This window comes from Drosophila willistoni, chromosome 3R, assembly GCF_018902025.1.
Source record: "Drosophila willistoni isolate 14030-0811.24 chromosome 3R, UCI_dwil_1.1, whole genome shotgun sequence".
In the NCBI taxonomy this organism is placed as follows: Eukaryota; Metazoa; Arthropoda; class Insecta; order Diptera; family Drosophilidae; genus Drosophila; species Drosophila willistoni.
This window is the reverse complement of record NC_061086.1, coordinates 25,286,234-25,311,714: the sequence shown is the minus strand read 5'-3', so window position 1 is coordinate 25,311,714 and position 25,481 is coordinate 25,286,234. Positions and strand designations below refer to the sequence as shown.

General features: G+C 39.7%; 1 protein-coding gene across 2 annotated transcripts in view; it reads right to left on the bottom strand.

The window, feature by feature from the left end:
- Nucleotides 1–25,481, bottom strand: part of LOC6648064 (hemicentin-1) — a 72,506-nt gene that overhangs the window by 35,755 nt on the left and 11,270 nt on the right. For both annotated transcript variants that reach the window (XM_023178537.2, XM_023178538.2), the window contains exon 2: nt 3,642–3,752. In XM_023178537.2, the coding sequence (XP_023034305.1) occupies nt 3,642–3,752 (111 nt within the window). The remainder of the gene's footprint in view (nt 1–3,641; nt 3,753–25,481) is intronic.

Here is a 25,481-nt window from a genome sequence, read left to right as displayed (position 1 = left end):
CCGAAGATAAACGATGTTGCGGCTAAGCCGCCGCAATACACACACGCAGTGAGAGAGAAAAAGAGAGAGACAGGGACAGAATAAGGGGAAAGGGCAAGACTTATCTGCAAGTTCTTGCACAACTTTTTGTCCGTTTTGTGTGTGTGTTAAGTGTGTGTGTTGTGTGTATACGTAAAAAGCGAAATTAGAACTGTAAATGGCATTAATATTGAAACTTTGTTGCCTGCTTTTGTTGCCACATCTTTTTCCCTTGCCCTGCCACTGCCCCGACTCCAAGTCTTCTTTCCTGCTACTGATCCTGCTGTTTGCACAACTTCAACTTTTGCGGTACGATTCCATTTCCGTTTCTATGTAATAGTTTTCGAGCTCTCCGGCAATGTCTACGGCGCTCCATCAAAGCGTAATGAGCGTTGGTATGGCCACAATAAAAAGGTTTTGTTGTTTTTCCCTTTTTTAAATTTTATTGCATTCACATCGAGAGTTGTTAAATGCTGCAGTAACCGCAATGAAAACAGCACAAACAAGCACACACACACACATACACACACACTCAGACAAAACTCTCTACTTGGCCAGGCATGAGGACAACTTAAGTAGCAGATAAAACTATAAAAACAATTAATTAGTTGTTGCAACAACAAATGTAAATGCAAATAACTTGAAAAAAAAAGAATATGTACTTTAAAGAGTTCCAAAAGTAAAAATGAACAACAATTTTCATTTCATGTCATTTCAATGTTTAGAATATTCCAGTTAGCAATTCAGTGAATTTCACACACAAACACAGACAAAAACGCATAGACGTAAAATGTGAAAATATGCAGCTTAAATTATTTAATAATATTTACTTTGCTCAACACTGATTGCAAACTTTTGCTTCTACATTGTATATGAAGAAAATGAAAAGTGGAGCATGCCAGAGAAAATTTGCCTAAATAAATTTCACATACACACACACACATATACACAAACACAGGGAGAGAATCTGAGATACAGAGACAGTAAGAACTTCAGCCACAAAATATCTACATAGAATAAGTACGCTCTGTCACTTTCGTTGTTTGCTTTTTGCTGCTTGCCAACCAACAGCCTAGAACTGAGCAGAACAGAAGAGAGAACCAAAGTGAAACGAAACAGAAACAGAAATTCAATTCAATTTTCCCATATTAAAATCTGGATATGCTGGAGCAACTTCTATGTCATTATGCTTAGTTAGCAACGAAATGGAATATATTCCTTTATCCATTTTTACCCTGTAATTAAATAATTGAAAAGTCTATTCATCTTGTTGAACATCTAAAAGCTTTGCAGAAATATTTTCAGTCTTATTAATTAAAAACATCATAAATTGTGAGTTTGTTTCTAAAAAGGGTCTACACGAGCAACTCAAAAACATTACTCAGACACACAGCGATGTTTCTCTAATCAGTTCCATGTATTTTAGATATTATGTATAACACCAAATGCCCCTCTTATCCTTCTAAAAATAAATATCTTCTATGATTTTAACAATTCCTTCGTAAAGCTGGATTCCTACTTATCCTTCTTTAACCTTCCTTAATCATTCATACAACATTTAGCTATCACCTCTTGGCGTTTTATGTAATTTTTTATTCCGTGCATTTTTCTGGATTTTTTCTTGTACTTTTGCTAGAGGGTAAATGGAAACCGACGCGTCAAGTTCTATATGGAGATATAATTTTTGTGCTTGTCGCAAAACTTCACTAAGCCAATATTCCTGCCACCAACTTCTACTTCGTTTTCTTACTCTCGCACTCCGTTTTCAATTCATGCGAGTTTTGTGTTTGCCTAAGTAAAAATACATTATTGTTGCATGGCCCCAAGGCGCACAAATAAAAATTGAAATAAAATGATAATGATGAAATGTTTCAATGTTTATTTAGAGACAGCCCTCCCATTCCTTCCATCACTCTCCCTCTGTCTCTCTGTCTCACTCCCACTCGTTTGTTAAGTATCTCGTTCAAAGCTTTCTTTATCTGACTGTTGTGCAACCTTTTTGCCTCTCTCTATCTTCTGTATTTGGCAGCAAAACCCTTAAGATTACATTTTAAAAGTGCGAAGCGGCGTAATAAGTGTTTAAAGGAATTTTCATATAATATGCAAATACCCACACACACACACACACCCATTTACCCACGCACAAAAAAGCTAAGAGATAGGGAGATGGGAAGGGAAAACTCCTTTCTCTTCCTTCTTTGCTCGTCCGCAATGTGATTTTTCCTTTTTCCGAATTTTACGAGTATTCATCATAAAATGAAATGAAAATGCGCATAAATTGTGTGAAGTACCTAACACAAAACGAAGTTTCCTTTTTTTTCTCGCTGTGGTTTTAAAAATTCTATCAATTATTATTATTTCTTTTTTTATTTTTTGTTTTTTTTTTTCTGCTTTGTTTTAGCATTTTTTACGAGTTGTGTGGGCCATAAAGAGGAATTATAATCGAGCTGCACCTGCACCTCTGCACGGTCTAATCAGTTTAACTTCAGGTTCATAAACCATGCGTGTTATTACAAGCAAAAAAAAAGAAAAAAAAAACAAAAACACGAATAAGCAGGAGGAAGGGGAAGAGAGTGGAGCTAAGGGTATTAGAAGGTGTATATAAAAACAAAATGAATCGGTTTTAATTATAGTATTTACGAGAGAGCGCGACTAAGCTGCATCTAAAGTTGGTTGTCCCGTAATGAAATTGTCGTATGGGTACTTTATTAGCATAATGCGGTATTAGATGGGGCAGTGGAACGACGAAGTGGAGGAAGTGGAGTAGGGGAAAGGGACGCCTACGCCCAGGCAATTTATTTGCCCTCGCCTCGGTACTTTCTTTATACTTATTTTCTTCTGCTGGTTATTTCTTTTCTTTTCATTTTCTTTCTTTTCTTTTCGTTACCCGAACTGCCCGCAGCTATAATTTTGTTGCAGGAATTTCTCTATGTATCGCCAGATACAGAGCCAGCACCATCGCCTTGGCCTGTCCTTGTTGTCTCTCGGAGGCAATGAAGTGCATAAGAAACGCAAATGAAATTCTTTGTTCTGTATACACTTTTTTTCCTTTTTGCTTCTTCCACGGACTGATAGACGGGCGGACACGCACATATACACATACATATGGACGTATATATAAATATGTCTCGAACATCTTCTTGAGACACAGCTCATACGTACATATATAAACATACATATGTGTATGTATATGTATTTTGTCTACATAAATGCTGGAAACGGCATTCTCGAAGTTTTTATGTAGCATTTTGTATTTTCAGTCCCATGCTGACCATCTTGACCAACCAGTGGTCCTTTTTTTTTATTATTCCTTTTTCTCATGTTATGTTGCTTATGCTAAATCCTTCTTATATACAAATAATCTCGCACACACGACCGCATTTAAATTGAAAAACGTACAAATACCGAAACCAGAACCAAGACCAAGAATGAAATGAAAAACCAAAACAAAAATACCATAACCACTGAGACTGAGACTGAGACTGAGATGGAGTCTGAAACGATGGACATGTCCTTATGCTTATTCTCCTCGTCGTCAGCTTGTCGTTGTGGTTTGCCTTTCGGTTGGTATATTAATCCATTGTGCAGTTAATTTAATGTCGAGTTAAAGGAATAGTACTCACCCGTATTGGCCACCTCACAGGGCAAGACTATTGTTTCACCGGCAATGAATTTAAATGTCTCCGAACGTGAAATGAACATGGGCTCATTCTTCATCATTCCTTGACCAGTGCCTGCAAGAAAGAGAAGCAAAATAAGGACAACATTTCATTGACAGAAAATTGCTCAAAATATTTTGTATTAAAGAAAATCTTTCTCTCTCTCACACTCTGTATCTACACATATCGTACACATGTCACGCACTGAAGTCTGTGTCTTTGTCCGTGTATGCGTGTGTGTGTGTGTGACTAATTGGTTTAGTGCATTTAAGAAAATTTGTCAAATGTCGCAAAGTTCATAAAGTGCATTTTATTATGCCCATCCAATGAAAGTTGTCAACTTTGCTAGATGGCAAATAATTTAATGCACTTGCTGTTGATATGCTAATCAATTTTTAATGTCAATCCAGGACATACACACTTTCTCATACTATCTTTTTGTCACTGTGTGTGTGTGTGTATGTGTGTGGGTGTGCGATAAAGTGTTAAAAAGCTCTTAAATATTAAAGCATACATTTTGGTCTGATATTATGTCAGACTTTGTTCATTAATTTAATTGCATTTAAGTTTGTGTGTGTTCTGGGGAAGTTTGAGTGTTTGTACTCGACCAATAATTCGTGTACCGCATAATTAATGCGTCCCAACAGTGACCACATCAAAAGCCCCACCTCCCGCCCTGCTTCGTTCACTGTACGGCATTACATTAGAATATTTATTTCGTTTTCGTAATTAAACAATAATTATTGCATAAACTACTTGTGTTATTAATAGAAACCGCCCAGCTAGTCCAATTCTAGGGTACCTATAGACAGGAAACACTCACATCCGGTTACAGAGCAATCGATTACTCTCAATGTGACACTGCAGAAAGTTGATACACTGTAAAAGTGCTTCGTCCAGGGCACTACATTTCCGCACGCAAACAAAACGACTACGCCGGCGACGTTGATGACGACGTCGTCGACGACGACGACGACAATGGCAAGGACGAGGAGGAAGGAGGACAGAAAAAAATTCTCTGCGTCAGCTTCAACAATGACAAAAAGCAATGGCAAACAATTTAATACATTTAAGCGAATGTGTCAACAGGGCAAGCTGCTGGCTTGAGCCTTCAGGGGCCATAAGCTATGTCGATGAGCGGCCGGCCAAGCACTTTTGACACCATGGAACAAGCCTTGGCTAAGGTCCTAGAATTGAATTGATTCGATTACGCTGCGGGCACAATAATGAAGTGTCAAATGTTGTATTTATCTGCTGCGAAAACATTCGTGAACGTGTGCAAAGAGAGACGACAAACGACAGTCAGACCAGGCCAGACGAGACCAAACCAGACCAGATCGAGAGTGAAAGCGAAGAGAAATGAAAAGAAAAAAAATAAAATAGGTGTTGTATAGTAAGCAAAAAGCCAAAAGCCAGAGCTAGAACGCACTTGCCAGCCCACCGACCCCCAAATGCCATGTTTCCGGCATTTTATTTGATTTCACTTCAGTTTTTTTCCTTTTTGCCTTTGCTGTCGTTCTTCTCCTTCGATGATTTTGTCCTGTCCTGTCCTGGCCTGTTCTGTTCTGTTCTTGACCTGGCTTTTGCCTATTTCTCTGTGTTTTTGTTTCCACTCCTCGTTTGTTGTTGTCTCGTAAATATAATTTCTTTTGTATCCTTCTCGTTGCTTGTGACAATATTTTCGCTAAGGCATAAAGGCATTTTGCCAGCACGTGTGTCTGCCTGTCAATCGAATCCTTGATGCGGATAATAACGAAATAATGTCAGTTGAACGAAACTTATTCCCTTTTGAAGTTGAAGATGACGCTTCACATGAACAGAGTGAGTGCTAATAAACTAAATGACTTCTGCCCGACGTGACCATGATGATGATAATGATGATGATGGGGATAGGGATAAAGCAAGATAATCATGAGGTGGACGTCGACTCTAGTGTAGAAATACATTGCTCTAATTGGAACACCATACCCACTCAGATACACACACACACATACACACTTAGACATGGAAATGCTGAAATTTCATATTCATTAAGGAATAGGAAGAGGATTCTCCCTTGTGGTCAAGTCGTTCAGTTAGGTAGGTCCTTCTGGTTACTTGAATATATTCTTGTTGTTTTCCTTTCTCTGTGTACAATTCAATTTTCGAATTTTCCAATTTTAGTGCCCACTCTTTGTCTGCTTTTCGTTTGCGGTTGGTTTTGCTTTCAATTTTTTTTTTTCTTTTTTGTGCTTTTTTTTTGCGGTTTGATATTCAAAGTTTTTCCATTAAAGTTATTCGCAGAGAATAAGAAAAGTTTGCCCCACTAACACATACACACACACATTTGCAGCAAATATTCAATTTGAGTAGAAAATTATCAAACAAGTTTTTCATTTTGCCGGGGCCAGGCAAACTCCTCCATTCATTTGACCTTCAACAAAATGCCCACCAAAGGCAAAAAAAAAAAATGAATGAGGTAAGATAGAAATTGAAAAATTTACCAGCACGCAAAGTGCATAAAATGTAGAGAAAAAGAATAGTTGCAGTTGGGAGTCACAGTTGTAATTTCGAGTGCAACTGTTTGTGAATTAAGGTACGGGAGTGAGGTGAGGGTGAGAGTAAGCGCCGTGTGGGCAGCATCATAGAGAAGGTGGAAAATTCGTAGAAAATGTTCATTAAATGCCACGCTTAGAGTGGCCAACTAAAAGCCTGAGCGAAACTTTAATCCACGCACATGAAATGAAATTGGGGCAAGGTGAGCCCAACACGTTTTTAACGGCAGCTACTTATGGCCTCTAGAGGAAAAGTTCAGACGTCTATCTTGACTTTGGTCAATGGCTATATAAATCTTACATATTTTGGCCACGGCAAACTGCAAGAAACTGTTCAAGTTTTCAGCCACCGAATGCAACACAAAAGAATTAAGGATTACCTCAAAAAATACACACACACACACACACACATACACACACACACTGCACTGTAGAAAAGTTTGTTGTGGCAACTTTACGTGCCACATGCCTCCATCATGGCACGCCCACTTCCGCCACATGTTAAAACAATCTGAAAAGTTGGCGGGAAAACAATGTGATTGCAAGTGAAATATTCATGAAGTGCACTTTTCACATGAAACTTGGCTCAAACCAAGCAAGCAACCAGGAACAAGCGAACCGACCAAAAGTCGAAGGCATTGGCCAGGCCAGGTGGATCGGTTTGGCTGACTGGTTTGGTTTTGGTTAACGGGAACTCAGCGTACCGCTAATTTCATAGTCGGCTCCTGCAAAAACACTAGACAACGAACAGCAATTTGATGGTCCTCACTGCTTTTTGTTGAACCCCCTTTCGAACACACATGTGGGCCATAAAATCTGAAGTTATGTTGGGAGTAAATTGTTGGCCAACTGCTGTGGGTAATTTGTTTTGGTGGCATAGCTGCGGTTTAACATCATGGTTGTGCCTGGTGAAAATCAATAGAATGAGTACGAAAATTGTAAACTTCCTATAAGTACACACATATTTCTAGATACTCTCATATACGAGAAATGCCAACAGACATATTAAGTATACCCAAGGCAAAAAAAAAAAATAAAACATAAGAGAAGCAAATTCCCCGAGCCGTCTCACTTACTCACTCACTCAGTTAGCAACAGCCAACAAGAACGACAAATACAAAACAAATGGACCAAAGAGGAATACGAATGCAATGTGTCACCTTTATGGCGACAGGAAAATGAAATCACGTTGTCCTTCACGTGACAAATGCTCCTATGGCTATGATAGATGTGTATGTGTGTATGTGTCCGTTGTCCCCGGGGGTCCTTCGTCCTGGGCACGTTCCAGATGGCTCCGGCGACGACAACACGTAGCGAAATGCGCATTAAATTGTGAAAAATGGAATTTCGGGCAAATCAAAAGCGTATTACAAGCCGGCTGCTGGTCTGAGTCGTTTGCCCCCCAAAACACCACCCCCCAAGTGGAGTCGAAAAGGAAATAACTAAGTGAGACGCAATGGTGCAAAAGTTTTCAACGCTGGCCAACATAAGATGAGAATCGACCGTCGACCGTCGACCGAAAGGAAGCTCAAGCTAAACGTGCAAAAAACACAAAAACAAATCAATGTCAATGTGCTCGGAATGTCTGCATATGGCAGTAACAACAATGTCACCACGTGATTGACTTGACTTGGCTTGACTCGACTCAAGCGAGCGTCATCGAGGAAGGTAGGCCCAGGTTCTCAGCACATGTCGTCGCCTCCCCAACCCAATGAATATGTGAAAGCATATTTATTGACTTGTCGACAGTCGCTCGAGCACCTTGAGCCCATGCCCTTTGACCGTGCTCATAAGCTGTCAGTATAGGCAACTTTTTGCCCCCAATACCCCCTTCCGCCATCATTAAAGGGGCTTTGGTGTGATGCGTGGTGGGTGGGGGCCACGGCTTTTTGACTGCCTGCTCGTGCATTAGTCGAACATTATATAAGCCACTGAGTGTGTGTGTGTGTGTGTGCCTTTAGGCCGCGCTAAGGTGCTTCTACTCTCTCTATATAGCCAGTCAGTCTTTCGCAAAATTTTCACACTCAATTGCCTTGGCAACCTTTTCGCAGGATCACGCGCCAAGAGGCCATGCCATGCCACCCTCAAGCCGGCAGCTACTTAGCGTATGTGTTGCATGCAACGACAACACGACGACGACACACACACACACGCCGACCACTTTGACTGCGTGAAGAGGCTCGTTTTAGGCAAAAGGACAACGAGTTTAGTTTCCTCTGCTTTTCGTTTCCTTTCTTTTTTGCTTTGCTTTACTTTCGCACGCCGAAAGTTTCCGTATATATGTATAAATTGTATTTTCTCTTTATTGTTGTTGCCGCTTTCGGGTGACATTTTTATTCACTCGATTTGTGTGCCATCGACTCGGAGCGCTTGCATATCAGATTAACACATATATCATATATATAATGGTTTTCAAATGACGGCAATGATTTCAATTTCGTGATAGCAGCTAACGGTGTGTGTGTGTGAGTGTGTGTGTGTGAGTGAGTATGTGTGTATGTGAATTAAAGACTTTAAGTGTTATTTGCTTTTACCTTTCCTCGGGCTAAATTGAGTGATAAAATTTATTACAAAATTCCTTTCCTGCTAAAAAAAAAATTATATAACAACAACACAAAACAAAATGAAAACTTCCTGATGCCACACAGTGCGTATGAGTAATGTGAGCACGTTTTCTTGCAAGTCATAGAGCCCCCAAAACACTGTCTTCTTCCTGTTTGGTTAGGGTACGCGGGTGTAGTGGGATTTTGGACTGGAAGGAGGAGGGGTGAGGCTGGGGGTGCTGCCCAGTGATTGACGATAATTGACTGTCGCCAGCATGCGACATCAATCATGATGTCAGAATGGACAGCAGGCAGCATGTAAATTGCATGCGATAAAAATGAAATTGAAATCGGTAAACAAAATGATAAAAATCTCTTTCGCTCTTGTTGATAATTTATACAGCACAGAGAATGCCAGAAATACAAAGAGAAGGAGAAAGAGAAAGCAAGGGCAAACAAAAAAAACTGCAAATTCATGCCATTTGTTTGCTGCCTTTAATGCGCAACGAAATGGATTTGAATATGGCATGACATTCCGACAAGGACAATGACACAACACACACTTTCTCTTTCTCTTTCTTTCTCTCCAAGTCAGTTTCTTCTTCTTTTTTTTTCTCCGTGTTGCTCTTGTGCATATTAAATATTTTTGCGTGTCAAATGAAATTTTTTTGTAATTTCTCCTTAGCATCGAATGAAATTCACACACAATTCACTTAGCGTCAACGAGTTTGACTGACTGACTGGCTGACTGACTTCTCATTCGCAAGAAATCATTGGAAAACATTCATTGAATTTTGTACAGAATCCATGCCAAACTAATGCGAGCTCCAAATCTCCAATTTACTTTACGATTTCCTTTCGCGACTTACCCTATACAAATGGTCTAACCACCCAAAAACATGCTAAAAAGTGCAAAAATTTGTGTGTTGCTTAAATGCTTGGCATGTGCAACGAACACTTTGCCGGCCACCTGCCACCAAAAAGTGGGAAATCCGCAACGTTTCATGCAAAAAAGAAACCCATCCAACCCATCCAAAGGAAAAGAAAAAATGAAGTAAGTAAGTCGTCTCGCCGACTTGGGTATACCATACACCAGGTGAAACAAATATTTAAAATTTCGAAAACCAAATGTATGTCTACTAAATTGTTTTAACATGCCTCATACCATTTGCTATCTCGCTCACTCTACAAACACACAAGCACTCTAGCGCCGCCACTAGCCAACGGCCAATTCTGCCCTTATGGATCGCGTAGCAAAATACGTTCATACGTATATTTTGTATGTTTCTAGTCCGATTTCAATCAAATTTGGTAGTTTGATAGAAATAGATAAGATTTATTAGTCTGCCAAATTTGATCGCGATGGTCAAAAAATTGCAAAAGCTAATCGGTTTTTTCTAAATTATAGAGGCGGAAGTGGGCGTGGCAACATATTAAAATATATGTGTTCTGCGCGCATACTAAGCCAATATACATACTAAATTTGGTGACTTTAGCTTTGTTAGTTTTCGAGAAAATCAGTTTTGTTTAATTTTCGGGGGCGGAAATGGGCGTGGCATAATTTTTAAATAGTCAATATCTGCGCGTCTATTAAGCTAACTTACATACCAAATTTAATGTCGGTAGCTGTCATAGTTTTTAAGAAAATCAGAGTTATGTAAATTCCGGGGGCGGAAAGGGGCGTGGCAAAAAGTTGGAACAATTATTTTCTGCGCGCTAACTAAACGAGTATATAAACCAAATTTGATGTTTCTATCTGCTATACTTTTTAAGAAAAACAGTTTTATGTAAATTCTGGGGGCGGAAGGGGGCGTGGCAAAAATTTGAAACAAACTCGATAAGCGTACATACTACACGAGACTGCATACCAAATTTGGTGGCTCTAGCTCTTATAGTCTCCGAGATCTAGGTGTTCATACGGACGGACGGACGGACGGACGGACAGACGGACATGGCTAGATCGACTCAGTTTTTGATCCTGATCAAGAATATATATACTTTGTGGGGTCGGAGATGCTTCCTTCTGCCTGTTACATACATTTTGGCGACTTTAATATACCATTTCACCCTATGGGTGTATGGTATAAAAATAGAACCGTAAAAACCGAAAAGGGGAAAATGCGTGTATGCAAATTTTCTAGCCAGTCAGAAGAATTTTTTTTCAGTCTTTTTTTCCCCCGGGTTTATGAATGACGAACTGTATGTGTATGTGTCTGTAGAGGAAGCAAGAAAATGACCGAGGATACCTCGGGTCGTGGCCTAATTTTGTGAGTCGCACTGCAGCAAACTGCGGGAAAAAAGGCCATGGTGGAAAAAACGGCACCAAAACCAAAGCCAGAGAGAGGATGTGAGGGGAGTACGAATTTAAGGGCTCAATGGGTCTATGGCATGGGCACAACGAATGCATGAAGGATCGCATCGGACCGGACAGGACAGGACAAGACCGCACCAAACTGAACCGCGTGCTGTATGTCGACTTAATTAGGAAAGGTTTTTCGTTTTTGACTGAGCTCAGCTGGGAAACCTGACGGTAAGCCCGTTGTTGTTGTTTTTGTTGCTTTTGTATGTATATGTGGTACAGGTAAAGGTGATTTTCGGCTAGTTCCGCTAGTCATGCGTTCTGTAAACACCATCACAATTTAAGTGAAATGTGTGTGTGTGTGGGAATGTGTGGTAAATGGAATCCATAAAGTGTGAAAAAGCATACAGATGCGTCAACAGGCAGGCAAAATCGAAATAGAAAAGCAACGCACAAAGACACAGAGAGACAAATCGGATTAGGTTACTATAAAATGCGTTCGTTATGTTTACGTGTTCATGTGGCATGCTCTGCCTGTTATGCAACAAAAAGAGGTCCTGGTCAATTCGGCCCAAATCTGTACCTCAGCTCAGTAGCCTCACAATAATCTATTTAGAAGAACAAATATTTCCATTTCCTTTTGCCAGTTGCACACATCTATACGTCCTTTTTATATTCTTTTGCACTGTTGAATTTTTGATGGAGATGCAACCATTTAAATACTTCAACAATAGCTTGAGCCCAGAAAGTGGGGGGTACAAGAAAAAGCCTTGAGTGGTTGTCGCGCCAAGCCAGACAAAGCAAAAATTTCTGCACAAAAAAAAAGCCAGGAAAAATGTGCAAAAGAAAGAGAAAAGTGCCACAGGGCCAAGTGAAAAACGAGCTGACGATAGCGTTAGTGCCCTAGCCAAGTGTGTGTGTGTGTGTTTCATTGTGGAGAAGGCGCTTGGAATTTAAGTGGCCACATAACTTAGTCGCGCGGTGACATTAAGCTGAAATTAACCTTGTAGTGTCACACAGACAAAAGCCCGGCCAGACTATGCGTATGCACAGTGGACCTACTTCCATATGCAGTTCTATAAAATGTCCATTAGGACTTTAAAACTATATAAAAAGCAAGATTCTATAGTGTCAAGTCAAGGCTTAAAATAATATAATGATATATCACCAAGGACCAAAGTACTTATAGCCTTTCCTTCTACATGAGCTAGGCTTAAAGATTGAAAGAGAAGAAGAAACCTAAAATGTTAGAACAATATTTGAGGTTCGATCAATTGTCAGACATTCACAGAAGCTACTAAAGTAAAGCCTGCCTTTTGATATATAAATATAATATGCAAGTGTATCTAAACTTCGTGATGGCTGAGTTTGTTCCCTTTGGATATTAATTTATTATATTGTTGTACTGTTCGTACGCCTGCACATTTCATTCAGACAGTCTCCTAAGGAAACCCAAATATGAATATTGCAAATGAAAACATAAAAAATATGATTTTATTAGTTAAACTTTCAGCCTTCATATAATACAGGTTTGATTAGATTCAAGAAAATCGATACGTAAATTGAAGCTAAGGTTCAACAAAATACTTTCCCACTATGCAGATATTATAAATGATTGTCCGTTGAACATGTCGTATGAGTGATATTTTATGGATATTTTTTGTAGCTTAAAAATCGATATTTCCATGCTATGAATATGACAGTTTGGCATTTTGTTAGGCACCGACATGTGTGCAGGGCACAAAACTATGCGTAGAATTAGAATGTGAGAGAATGAATGAGAAATTGTGTGAGAAAGTGAGAGAGTGAGCAACTTGGCGTTTCAAAATTAATTACGTAGCAATGTCGTAATAGTTGGCAAACTAGACTTAAGCAGCAAACACATAGAGATGAGATAAGAGAATAGAAAGGGGTGGGGGCGGCAAAGGGTTTGAGATGTGAAAGGGATGAAGGAAAGGAAAACAAGTGAAGGCGAGGCGAGGCAAAGCAAGTAAGATAAGCAAACAAACAGCCTTGGTGTTAAATTTTAAGTGTTACAAGGACAACAAATATATACATATATGCATATACACACACACGCACACAGTCATGTGGAAAATATCTGCCAGGCAAACGAACTGCGGCTTTCTCCCAACTGAGTTTGTATCTGTGCGAGGCGTGTATGTGTGTGTGTGAGCGTGTGCGTGTGTGCAGGTCTCGTACATAATTGTTTGCTGTTAAGTTTACGGCAACCGCAGGCGGCGCCAACAATCGGTGAGAGCTTGACTTTGCCACAGTTGCCACAATTGCTGCCGCCATTGACAATGTTCCTGATGCTGCTGTTGTTGCTGTTGTTGATGAGCTCGGTTGCTATCGACCTGTCAATTGGTTGCCTTTGACACTAATACCCAAGCCCATACACACACATACACACGCTCAGACTCATTTAAGCACTTCTTCAAGTAGTTAGTTTCTCTGTTTGGTAATTTTATTCATTTCATTCGGCTAGACGCAAGAGTTTCTTACTTCAATTGAGTGATTTTGTCTCTCTGATTTTGATCTCTGTGATACGAACATACATACATATATGGAGATAATTAAGTAAGCATCTTATGATGCACAATTAAATGTTTTCGACGTTGCCTTGACAAAAAGACGTAATCAAAGTTTTGTGGCACCCGTTCGACCCGCCTCCCCCACACGTAAAAAGGGAATCACGCATACGCCGCGTGTGAAGGGCATTAGCATAAAACCGAAACGCAAGTTATACGCACCATAAACAACTTACAACTGCCTTGAATGTTTACATATTTAATTCGACCAGGTCGCACCTTACAAACACACAGTCACAAGCAGTCAGCAGCCAGTCAGTCAACCCTAGCCTCCAGGCACGTTTGATCATACGCATAAAAAACACAAGAATAAAAAAGAAAAGGAAAAAAAAAGGGAAACGACCTAAAAACGGAAGGAAAAAAGGGTCAACATTGTCATGGACGAACTTGGTTTTTGGCACTGATTTCTTTCTATTAAAATTTTAGCTTACGACATGCCGATATACGCACCGCGCACGGCAGAGCAGACCAGAGCAGCTCCAAGGGCACGATGGGCATGACAATGGCCACTGATAAAAATGTCAACACACAATTGATTCTCCGTACTTTGCATTGGCATTGGATTCGGAATCGGCTATGACTATGACTATGACTGGGTCTACAGGCTATGGTATCACGTCTGCTCTTTGATTTTATTGAGCCACATTTTTCTGTTGGCCCCCTCTCATTCACTCATTCACTTTCACTCACTCCATCTCTTTTAACAGTTTTTATATTTTCCAGTCTACCCCTGCCTGGTTTCACGTTTCCCTTTTGTAAGTCATTTGTTATACCCTGTAGTTTGTTTAAGGTTAAAGGTTTTCGAGAATTGTTAAGATATTAGTAAAGACTTTGAGTTAATTAAAATAATATTGAGCTTAGTATGTATAATTGTCTATAGTTTTTGAAGTGAAGGAAAGTATTTTAGAGATTTTAATTGAAATTATTAGAAATAATTGTGTCAATATCTTAATCACTTTGAGTGCTAACAATTTTTACCATTGCAATTCATGGAGTAAAAATCAATCAATCAACTATTTAATAGCTCTGATAACAGGGTATTTTCAAGTCGCTGTTCACTCTAAACAAAGAACCCGATTCTTCTTTCCCATTTTTTTCCCGTTTTTTGTGCGAAACCCAACTGGGGCCCGATTGTTTAGACGACCCGGGCAATTGTTTACAGTCCTTGGGTTCCCGTATTCGACTCCTGGCACTTGGCTGTTGGCTCATGGCTGTTGGCTCATGGCTGTTGGCTCATGGCTGTTGGCTACATGCTTTGCATGAAATCACATCGTCATCAGGCTGACATTATGTCCATGGGATTAAAGTATCGAAATGGCACTTTGAATTTATCGCTCAAGTTGCAAAGTGTGATTTTTATTGATATTGATACTCGACTCAAGTTGCCTCTCTCTTGCTTGCTCTATCTATCTGTCTTTATCTGAATATTACAGTGTTGCGTGTCTGGACTGTACTGGGACTGAGTAACTGAAACTGAGCTGAGCTTATCATCATCATGAACTGGCCGAAACAAAAACGTAGGCAACAAAATGTCTGCTAAAACTTTCATTATCTCACTCTCCGGCTTAGGACTTTATTTGCATAAGCCTGGCAAATAAATATCAAATATTTTGCATTTAATTATCACGAAACTGTTTTACCAACTTGGGCAAAAGCACTCAGCACAGCCACAGCACCAGCAGCAGAGCAGTTAAGGGAGAATGACTGGCGGTGGTTGGTGGTGGTGGGGGGAAAAAGGTCCCCCGAATAAAAAACGAAATTGAATTTTACAGTAAATAAAAGTTTATCCATGTGCAGGTGCAACAAGGATGATTACGGCATGCTGCAACGTGCGTTGCTACACTTTGCCGGGCAACTGCCAAACTCTTATCCAGTTGAGGCGTGACAACCACCAATATACGTTCCCTTTCTTCTTTGCCCCCTTTTGCCAATCTACACTTGCCTTTGCTTAATTGCAGCAGAAGACGTGCGTAAGTCTTTCACTCTCTCTCTCTCTCTCTCTCTCTCTCTCTCTCTCTCTCTTCTACTATCTTACTCTACCTGAGATTCTGTTTCTGGCTGTGTAAATGTGTGTGTGTGTGTGTATTTACGTGGAGCGCACATTTTTGCGTCAATTAAGTTTCAACTCTCAGATACTTTGCAATTTACGTGTACTACAGATCCACTTGGCGTGTTGTTTTAGTTGCTGTTGTTGCCGTCTGTCGCAAGTTTTAAAGCAGATTCTCATTACGCGATTGCAAAACTTTTAATGTTGTTCTTTTGTAAGTTGGCCTTGCCATGGCACTCTATCCCGCCCGCCCTCACCTCACACCCTCATTATACTCACACTCATAGTAGCCGCCGCCACATTGCAGTCTGATTTATGTGATAATTTCAACTGAACAAAGACGGCATTGCCAACGGCCTCCAGGACGACTACGACTCCAGGAATAGCCTCGCCAACCATCCATCCAACCAACCAACCAACTCTCACTTACTCTCACTCATATGCGTTTTACGCAACGGATGCGAAACAGGATATGAGCAAGTTTTAGTGCCATAGTTAGTTGTTGTTTATTTTGTTTGCCAAGCCCAGAGAGAGGGGCAGAGAAGGGAAGCGGGAAGAGTGCAACTTATTTTTGGTTTTTTATGTGCCATGGCAGGAAGTAATCATCTTGATGGCTGTTGAAATTTATAACGCATTCTGTCGCTTCAGCACCAAGGCTCTCACTCTCTCTCTCTCTCTCTCTCTCTATCTCTCTCTCTTATATCATGTGAGCATATATATATGTAATGAACTACACGATTTTGGCATTAAAGCAGATGACGGCAGAAAGCTAAACAACAGGGAGAACAGAAAAAACAAAAAAAAAAACCAAAGCGAACAATTGCAAAACAAATTCAGAGCCATCGGGCACAGACCATGTAGAAATGGTGGGCGTTGGCTTAGGCGTGACTTCCAGCTAAATCTCGAGCCATGTCTGAGCATGTGTATGTGTGTGCGTGTGTGTGTAACCAACAGCTTAACACGGCCTTAATGCCGTTAAACTCAAACTGTCGCTAACGTTTTTAACCTGAGGTTAAATTTTCAATTTGCTTTTACGGTCTGTGCCGACACACTCTCACTCTCTCTCTCTCCCACCGCTCCCCTCTCAATTTTCTATGCGAAGGCTCAGACAAGCTCACAAACCAAAACCAGCCAAAGAATCAGCCATCCAACCAACGAGCTAAACTCCCCCTCATCTCGTCTTCATTCTGCTGCTGCCACAGACAATGCTTTTATCTGCAGTCTAGATATACAAACATATATATGTATATATTTTTTCTTCAATGTATGTGTGTGTGTGTGCGTGTGAGTACTAACATTGTCTAGGCATGTATGGCAAAACGCCTACAGCTTGTTCTGCAGCGGCTCCAAATTACTCGCAAGCTGCTTTTTCTATTGTGTTTTTTTTTTTTCTATCTGTATTCTTTCGTTTTTCTTGGTTGATATTTTTGAAGACCAAATACTTGTATATTTAGATATGAATAACCAGGAGCGGACTAGTACAAAAATATACAAAGGTATAACATTTATTTCTATTTGATTCCATTAAGGTGATACTTTCCTATTTAAAAATGTCGAACAATTATAGTTAAACATTAAAAGAGTTCCTTTTTATAGCATTCCGCTCCTGTTCTATATATGCTCTTTATATATATATATATATTATATATTTAGGCACGCAAGCAAGCACGTAGCCTGGACTTGCACTTGAATATTGCTTGGCAAAGTCTTCAAATTAAATTAATTGTATTGAATTTTATTAGATTGTGTCTACAGCAACGACGGCAATGGCAACGAAATAGACAAAGATGTTCATGATGACGATGACGATGATGATAATGACGATAAGAATGATGATAAGGACACTTGAAAATGTTGCAAAATAAAAGCCAACACAATTCTCAATTTCTTTTGCATATTATATCTATGACTTTGTGTGTTAGTGAAAAAATTATTCGTTATCCACAATCGTTTCCTTTATCCCCGACGGAACTACTTTTTAGTATTGCTTCATCAGGGGGAAACTCGACCTACGTCGGGGTTCGAACTCGAGAACAACAGAATTGTAGATTTAGTAGGTCTCCACTGAGCCACCGACTAGTGAGTGTGTGTATGTATTTGTGCTTATAATTCAATTTGTTGCTGTCCGACAATTTATTTGAAGTAGCATATTTTATGCATTAATTTCTGTTTTCATGTACAACTTTGGCAATTAATTTAATCGTTCCAAGCACTTTTCGGCATATATATATATATATATGTATATAGTGTGGGAGCAAAAAACAATTACGGCCGTGGCAATAAAACGAAACGAAACGGAACGGTCGGAAAATGAAATGAAATTCAATTGAATTCAATTGTGAGCTGCAACAGGAACTCAAACTTAATGCTCAAGCGAACGCAAGCCAAAATACATGCAAACAAACATAGCATAAAAGTGTTGTTGCTCTTTAACTTTGCATACTTTTGTGGGCAGAATTTGAAGTTGCATGCAAATGTTTCCGTTTCCGTCATAGGAAAGGAATGTAAACGAAAGTTATGGCTAAAATGTTGAAACCTTGACATAGAAAAGTATGAAAACACCTCCATAAAAGATATATCTAATTATGTAATAAGTATATATATATATATATAATAAGTCTATAAAAAGACTTTTATATGTCTTGCATATACATATATTGGTAGACAAGTCAGCTAGAAATGCTTCTGGGCAGGACATCTTGCTGGTGTTTCGCTCTGGCACCGTCAAAATCCAACAAATGACACGAAGTCACGTGTTGGACTTGGCGACTTTGGCGCTTGTTAGCTTGTTAGCCTCCTGGCTGGCTAATGGCTAAAACGAATTCCGTGTATGTGTGTAAAACGACATTTAAGTTCTGCCAAGATTTAATGAAACTCACCAAGGACATTGCCTTAACGGCAAGAACAACGCACAAACGAACACACACACACACACACACCACATGTGCTTAGGACGACAACCAATACAAAAGTCACTAAATCTCTAAAAGGAAAACCAATTACAGCCATTACCACATATGGCAATTACAAAGAACCACTAACATTGCCTTCCCAACTACTCCTACTCCTACTCCTGACACTGCTCGTCGTCTATCATGAGCATCTCGGAACAGCAAAGTCTCATTAGTTGGCCACAGAATGTTGAGTGCGGGCATGATGGGTGATCCTTCTTCAATGGCTTGACGGACTGGCTGGCCCTGTTAATGATGCCGTAAGATGATGATGGCTAACGCTGATGATGACGATGATGACGACGACGACGACGACGACGACGACGACGACGACGACGACGACGACGACGACGACGACGACGACGACGACGACGACGACGACGACGACGATGACGGTTATTTCACCTCAATCAATTTATACTGGTTTTGGGTTGCCAAATGTTATGTAAATATTATATATGATGATATATTTTTATTAACCTTTCCGGGACAGCCAATTTTCATGTGCTAAAATTCATTTGAGTACATCAAAAAAGAAATAGAAAAAAAATGAGAAAAAAAAAATATATATATATAAAGAAAATAAAATGGAATGAAAAGAAAATCTGCATAAATTACAATAACAGCTGGCTGGCTGGGTGACTGGCGCTCCTCTGTTTGGGGGATAGGAATTTCAATTTTTCCGAATTGTTTACTTCATGCCGTAAATTTGCAGTAGTAAAATGTTTTTTGGTTTTTTTCGCTCTTTTTAGCTAGTGCTTTTTTATTTTTTATTATTTAGTTTGGAATCCCAACGACCAGAGCAGAGCAGACCAGAGCAGAGCAGAACAGGACATTGTACGGGAATGCCATGTGTGCGTGTTTACAGTAACAACAAATGAAAATCAACATCGACATACAAATTTCATGATATTTCATAGTTTATGCCCAGCAGATGATCTATGGATTGCCCATGTGTGTTCCCGCATGCAAAAACCTATTAACAATGAACGGACGGACGGATGGACGGACGAAAGAACGGAGGAATTCTATCTTATTAGCATATTGCGTGGTGTTCGACTATTCTGGGAAAACAACCCAAAATATACATATATACCTATGTATGTGTATATATACGTATATGTACATATATCGATAAAGTTCGTTAAAAAGATTGAAATGTGCGATTTGAAGCGATTTAACCAAAATGTGGCGAAAAGGCGAAAGGCAATTGAAACAAGGGTAACTTGTTAGGGGACCTACTCTAGGAAGGAGATGGTTTAAGAGAGAGCGAGTTTAAGAATGGGTGGGTTCTTTGTTCCTGTTTTGACACTTGTCACCATTAAGTTAACAGCGCCAACAAGCTGGCAAGGCTAGCAGCGGCAGTGTGGAGGGGGTGGGCAGAATGTGGGTAGGGTGTTTTGAGGGTTGCCTTTAAATTCCAGAAAGTCGTTTGACATGCCAGCCAAGTTGTTCATCGTTTGCGCTCAGTCTCGCTCTCTCTCTCTCTCAATCTCTCCCTCTGAAAATTTTATGCTTTTTAAGTCAGTTTAAGATTTTTGTAGCCTGACTAACTGACAATGACATCGAAAGAAGAAACACTACCCAACCCAAAAAAGAGAGCGAGTTCCAATTCCACTTGAGTGGCAAAGAGGCAGCAGGCAGGAGCACAATCACATGTTTTCTTACCCCCTTTTCTTTAACCTACATCGTCTTTGCCACTTGCTCTTCACTTCACTTGGCACTACAAGCGAATTGAGCGGGCAACTTCATTCCTTTTCCTTCTTTCCATTTTTCTTCTGCTTACTTGCTGATGCTTTTCCATTTCTGTTAGTCATTTGGCTTTGCGAAGCTTCCAAGGATTACGTTTTTATCCTTGTTGCCTGAAAACACTTTCGCAGCCAATTTTATTATACGCGGGCGGTTCGTTTCGTGTTGCCTTTGTGTTGCTGTTGCTGTTGCTGTTGCCGTTGCTGCTGATGTTGCTGGTGCTGGTGCTTGTGCTGTTGCTGTTGCTATTGCCATTGGCTTTGCTGTCGTGCATTTTTATGCCGCATATAAATAAATCTGTTAGTTGTGCATGTTTACGACTTTTAAAACCGACTCGTGGGAGCCAAGCCAAACCAAGCCAAGCGCTCGCCCGGTCGCTGTCAACTTGTTCATAAGCGTCACTTTTATGCATACTTCGCTGTGTAAACAGCGTAAAATTTTGTTGCAAAGTGTTTTCACAAAAATAAAAACGAACAACAGCAACAACAACAACAACAACAAAAGGTTGCAAAATGAGTAGAATGTATAAACAGGAAAAGAAAAGAGTCAACTCTCTGTCGATTTATGTTAATTTAGCAAAAAAGGCTTCGCACAAAACTGAATTATTGATGTAAAAGAAGTTCAAAGATTTTGCTCCAACCAATTGGTCAGCCTACAACAACTATATAAAGAATATTCAGGGACGGATTAAGGACATGTGTTGGCAAGATTTCTCTTTTTGTTTGTGCTTAGAATGGGACTTGTCAAAAAGGAACTCAAACTAAATAGACGTTCTCATATTAGGACCACTTGGCATATGGATAAATTTTTAGTTCTAAACTCTCATTTTAATTTTTCCCAAAAGCTTTAAAATCTAAAGATAAAATTCAGGTCTTTTTTATTCTATGCTCTTTGAGGTATTCAAGTTCTAGGAAATTGAATCAATTGTTTAGCTTTTCCTCTTATCAGTTTAATATTTCACTCATAAACCTTGCATATACATATCTATAATATTGTATTTTAAACACAAATTTTCCTATATGCAATAAAGAGTTGAGAGTGTTTTCAATATTTGCCAAATGGTCATTGCAATTATGAAGCAGTAACAGTGTTTCTATATACTGTATATAGATTGTCTGGGATGTGCTCAGACTCAATGGGCAACTGACAAACGACAACCGACCGACAAGTGTTTTGAGTTAGTTTGCCAGTTTATGCGTTGCACTTGAATTGTTGCCTCGTTTTTATGAGGGCCTTTTCACTTTTATTAGCTCCCAGCGTCGACAATAAACGGTTTATGTTTATTATTTGCTGATGACCTACGTGCAGAAAAAAGGAAGAGCAAAAAAAAAAAAAAACACCCACGGCAAAGCAGAGAACATCACAGAATCTGAATCTCTGAGCCTTGTATAAACGAAAATGAATCACTTACGTCCATTTGGCCTCCTCCTCAGTGCCTCAATGCCGCCGCTCGAGTAGTAAATGAGAGAAAGTGGCAGCAAGCAGACTGCGTAAATTACAAATTAGCAATCACACTAAAACTGGCGCAATAAATTCCCCTGTTCATATTCAAAGCGTCAACTCATTAAACTGGAAACTACCCGAAACTCAACTCGAATCAAATGAAGCACGAAAAACAAATCAAAGTTTTAGTCAGCGAGAAAGAAAGAGTCTAAGAGAGAGAGAGAGAGGGATGCAGAGAGACGTGGCTGGGGCCAGCAAAGTCCAAATCGAAATCGGAAACGGATGCGTGTGCGTTGAGCAATTTGAGAGCGGAAATCAAAAATTGACCTTAAACCACCCCGCACAGTCCAGCAGCAGCAGACGTTGGAGTAAAGAGAAATTGGGGAACACATTAAATCGACACTGAGTCAAAAAGCGATGGCAATGCCAATGCCAATGCTCCGACACCTACCAATGAAAGCCAAAACGAAATGAAGTATAAAAGTAGCAAAATAATAAAAATTTATTGAGATATAAAAAACAATTTAATTTATTAGTATTTAGTGTAAAAGGAAATAATCGAAGTTATAAATTTTTTATGCCACGCCAAGTGACTGCTGCTGCTCCTATTTTATGCCCTGTGTGATGAGGCAGAGAATGGGGAAGGATGAGAATCGTTGTGGCATCTGACGGTGGAAGGGCAGCAGTTAAAACGGCACATAGAAAACAAATGAATTGGAATACGGTTGCCAAGTCAGAGCCAAAATAAGGCGGAAATTCAGCCGGATACAAGTAAAAGTGTGTGTGTGTGTATATGTACCGCACGTGTGGAAGTGTGTGTTCAGTCTCTCTGTGTATGTGTGTGTTCAAGAACGTGTCTATTTGTGTGAGTTAGTGTTTTATAAATTTTTTTCGTTGGCTCGGATGTTGAGTGTTCGAACGCTTATCAAGTGTGTAGATCTTACTTATGAGTTTTACGGTCAGAATTCCAGACTCGGAATCCAAACTCATCCGCACTGGCCGCAAAAGGAAAAGCCAAATTTGTTGGCTGTCGGGTAGTCGGGTAATTTAATTTATTGTTTTCTCTGTTAAATGATGCTCAAGAGTATAATTCGCCAAAAACGGAGCACGCAGCTAATGTGAGCACAAATTGCAAACGAACGAATTGGACGGCTGATATCGACCTACATACACTGAGCTGTGGGTCCTCCCTTCAGTCAGCTAGCAACAGAAGGCATTACATCAACATTTACTGCCAACAAGTTAACACTTTACTTAAAGTGCGCCAATTGTGTGACTTTAAATAGAACACAAACACACAAAAGAGAGTGAGAAAAAACTCGCTCACAACATACAAAAAAAAAACAATGCAGATTTTAATTTTAACCCAGTTCGTCGTCGTTGGCCACAAAACATGGCAACCGGCAACCGGCAACGGGCAGCAGCAGCAGCAGCATTTGGCTCACTTGGAGGATATGTGCCAATAAAAAGTTTTTGGCAAACAAAGTTGGCGTCACAAAAGTGTAACACACTGCGGCAAGCTAACACAAAAATTAGTACCAGTGCCAAGGAAACTCCAACCAACACCACCAGCGACAACAACTAGACGAGCGAGTGCATTTAGTGTGCTAAGTAACCTGATTTTCACGTTTCACTCTGGTCTGGTATAAGTTTTGTCTCAAAAAGTCGGGTTAATTAACCCTAATTTGTATGTTCCGCTACCGAAAACTTAAGGCAAGCATTTAGTTTTCTCTCACTTTAAGTCTCTAGGAATCTGTACGTTCCACAATTCACCTGTCACACACACACACACACACACACACACACATACAGAGTTGTCGGCAGCATTAGGTGGATAGAAGGGAGCCCGAAAAACCAGAGACAGCATAAACGTTGTAAAATTTATGCATTTTATGTAGACCGCAGAAAAGAAATGTGCACTGTGCCAGACACTAAGATACGTGTATTATGTATGTGCCCTGAGACCAGGCGCTCTTTTTTCTGAGAGAGCGAGAGAGAAAGAAGGAGAGAGACTAGCGAATGATGCTGAGTTGGAGTCGGTTTTTGCTGCCACACGCACACATAGAGAAGGTTATTTAAGACAGACACAGAAACACACACACACACACTAAGTGAAATTGTGGGGCAAGTAGCAAAAATCACAGCCAGAGAGCGCAAAAAAGTATGCAGCAAAAAACTTAAAGACTGTTGCCAAGAATAGAGACAACAGCTGTAGACATAGCCAGGCAGCAGCTACGTGTTTTCCTTCATGGCATATTATTATTTAAATATTCATCTTATCATCCACTGAAATGTACTACATTTAAGTGAACTCTCTGGATAGGGGGAAGAGCGGGAGAAGTGGAAAGAAATGTTGAAAGCTCTTTAAGACCCACGAATATCTTTGTTAAGTATTTACTCGTGTTCTGCTTATCTTCCGCTCAAATTGTTCCAAGCGCCAGCCAATCAATTACAGATTGTGTGTGCCGTCTGTCGAATTTAATACACAACAATTAGCTGTCATGACAAAGCATTTTCATGCCCTCAAGCTAATCCCATCCAGAGACGTAGCCAGCCGCAATCTTATTAAGCCTTGGGGGCGCAAATATTTTGGCCTACTTTTACTCTCCCAACTGAATTTCGACCATAGCAAAATTGATTGAAGGTTATTTAAGACGAATTTTATAAGTATTTATACATTTACCATGGGGGAATAACTATACAATTTATTGACAATTATTATAATAAGTAAAAATCAATCTTTAATTGAGTATTTGTTTTTACAAACTTGCCAAAAATATTTAAACTAAAAGAATGTATTTAAGTTATAAGTAAAAGTTGAAAAATTTTATTTATTTATTAACAGATGCTACGTCTATGTGACCCATTGACATTGAATGGGCAGGCTTATTGAGAGTCAAGTTGGGTAAGTTAAAAACTTGCAATTGCGAAAATAAACATTTTCTTTTTTTTTATTGTTTTTCGAGGGGAAAGTAATTCGGTTAGCTTTTACTTATTTCCCTCACCTAGTTATGACTTTGAACAGAATTTCGAGTTGAAGTCGTTGATTTTCATACAGGCGATTGGCGCATGCTCACGCATTTTAATTAAGAAATTAAATTAAATACAAACTGATGCGTAACAGATTCCTCGTTACTAATTAAAATTCAATTTCTTGCCATTAAAATGAGCAGCAGCAGTTCGTTCCTTGTTCAGTGTTCGGTGGCAACAAACAGCGCCAATTACAAGCGAAAACCGAGACAACAAAACAAAAAAAAAAAACCTTCGCACCGGAAACAAACAGACAAACAACAATAAAACGGAAGGGGGCAAGGGAGGTGCCATTCTTTTGTAGGCGTGGCAGCCACTGCACACCCTCGCCGAGCTCTGAGGCAAGCAAATTAAGCACGCAAAATTAATACGCAATAAAAAAGCAATAATAAAAGCCGTGCCGAGTCGAGAATCCAGTCAGAGCCTGATAACTGAAAAACAATTTGTTGTTCTACTTTTTTTTCACCGACTCTTCGCCTCCTCCCCCGTTCGACGATGTTTTTGCCCCTCTTACACTTAACTTTTATGTGAGTTTGCTTTTGGCATAGACAAAAACAACAAAAATAGAAAATAAATAATTTCTTAATGGATGAGAATGAGAGTAGAAGACAGAAAGT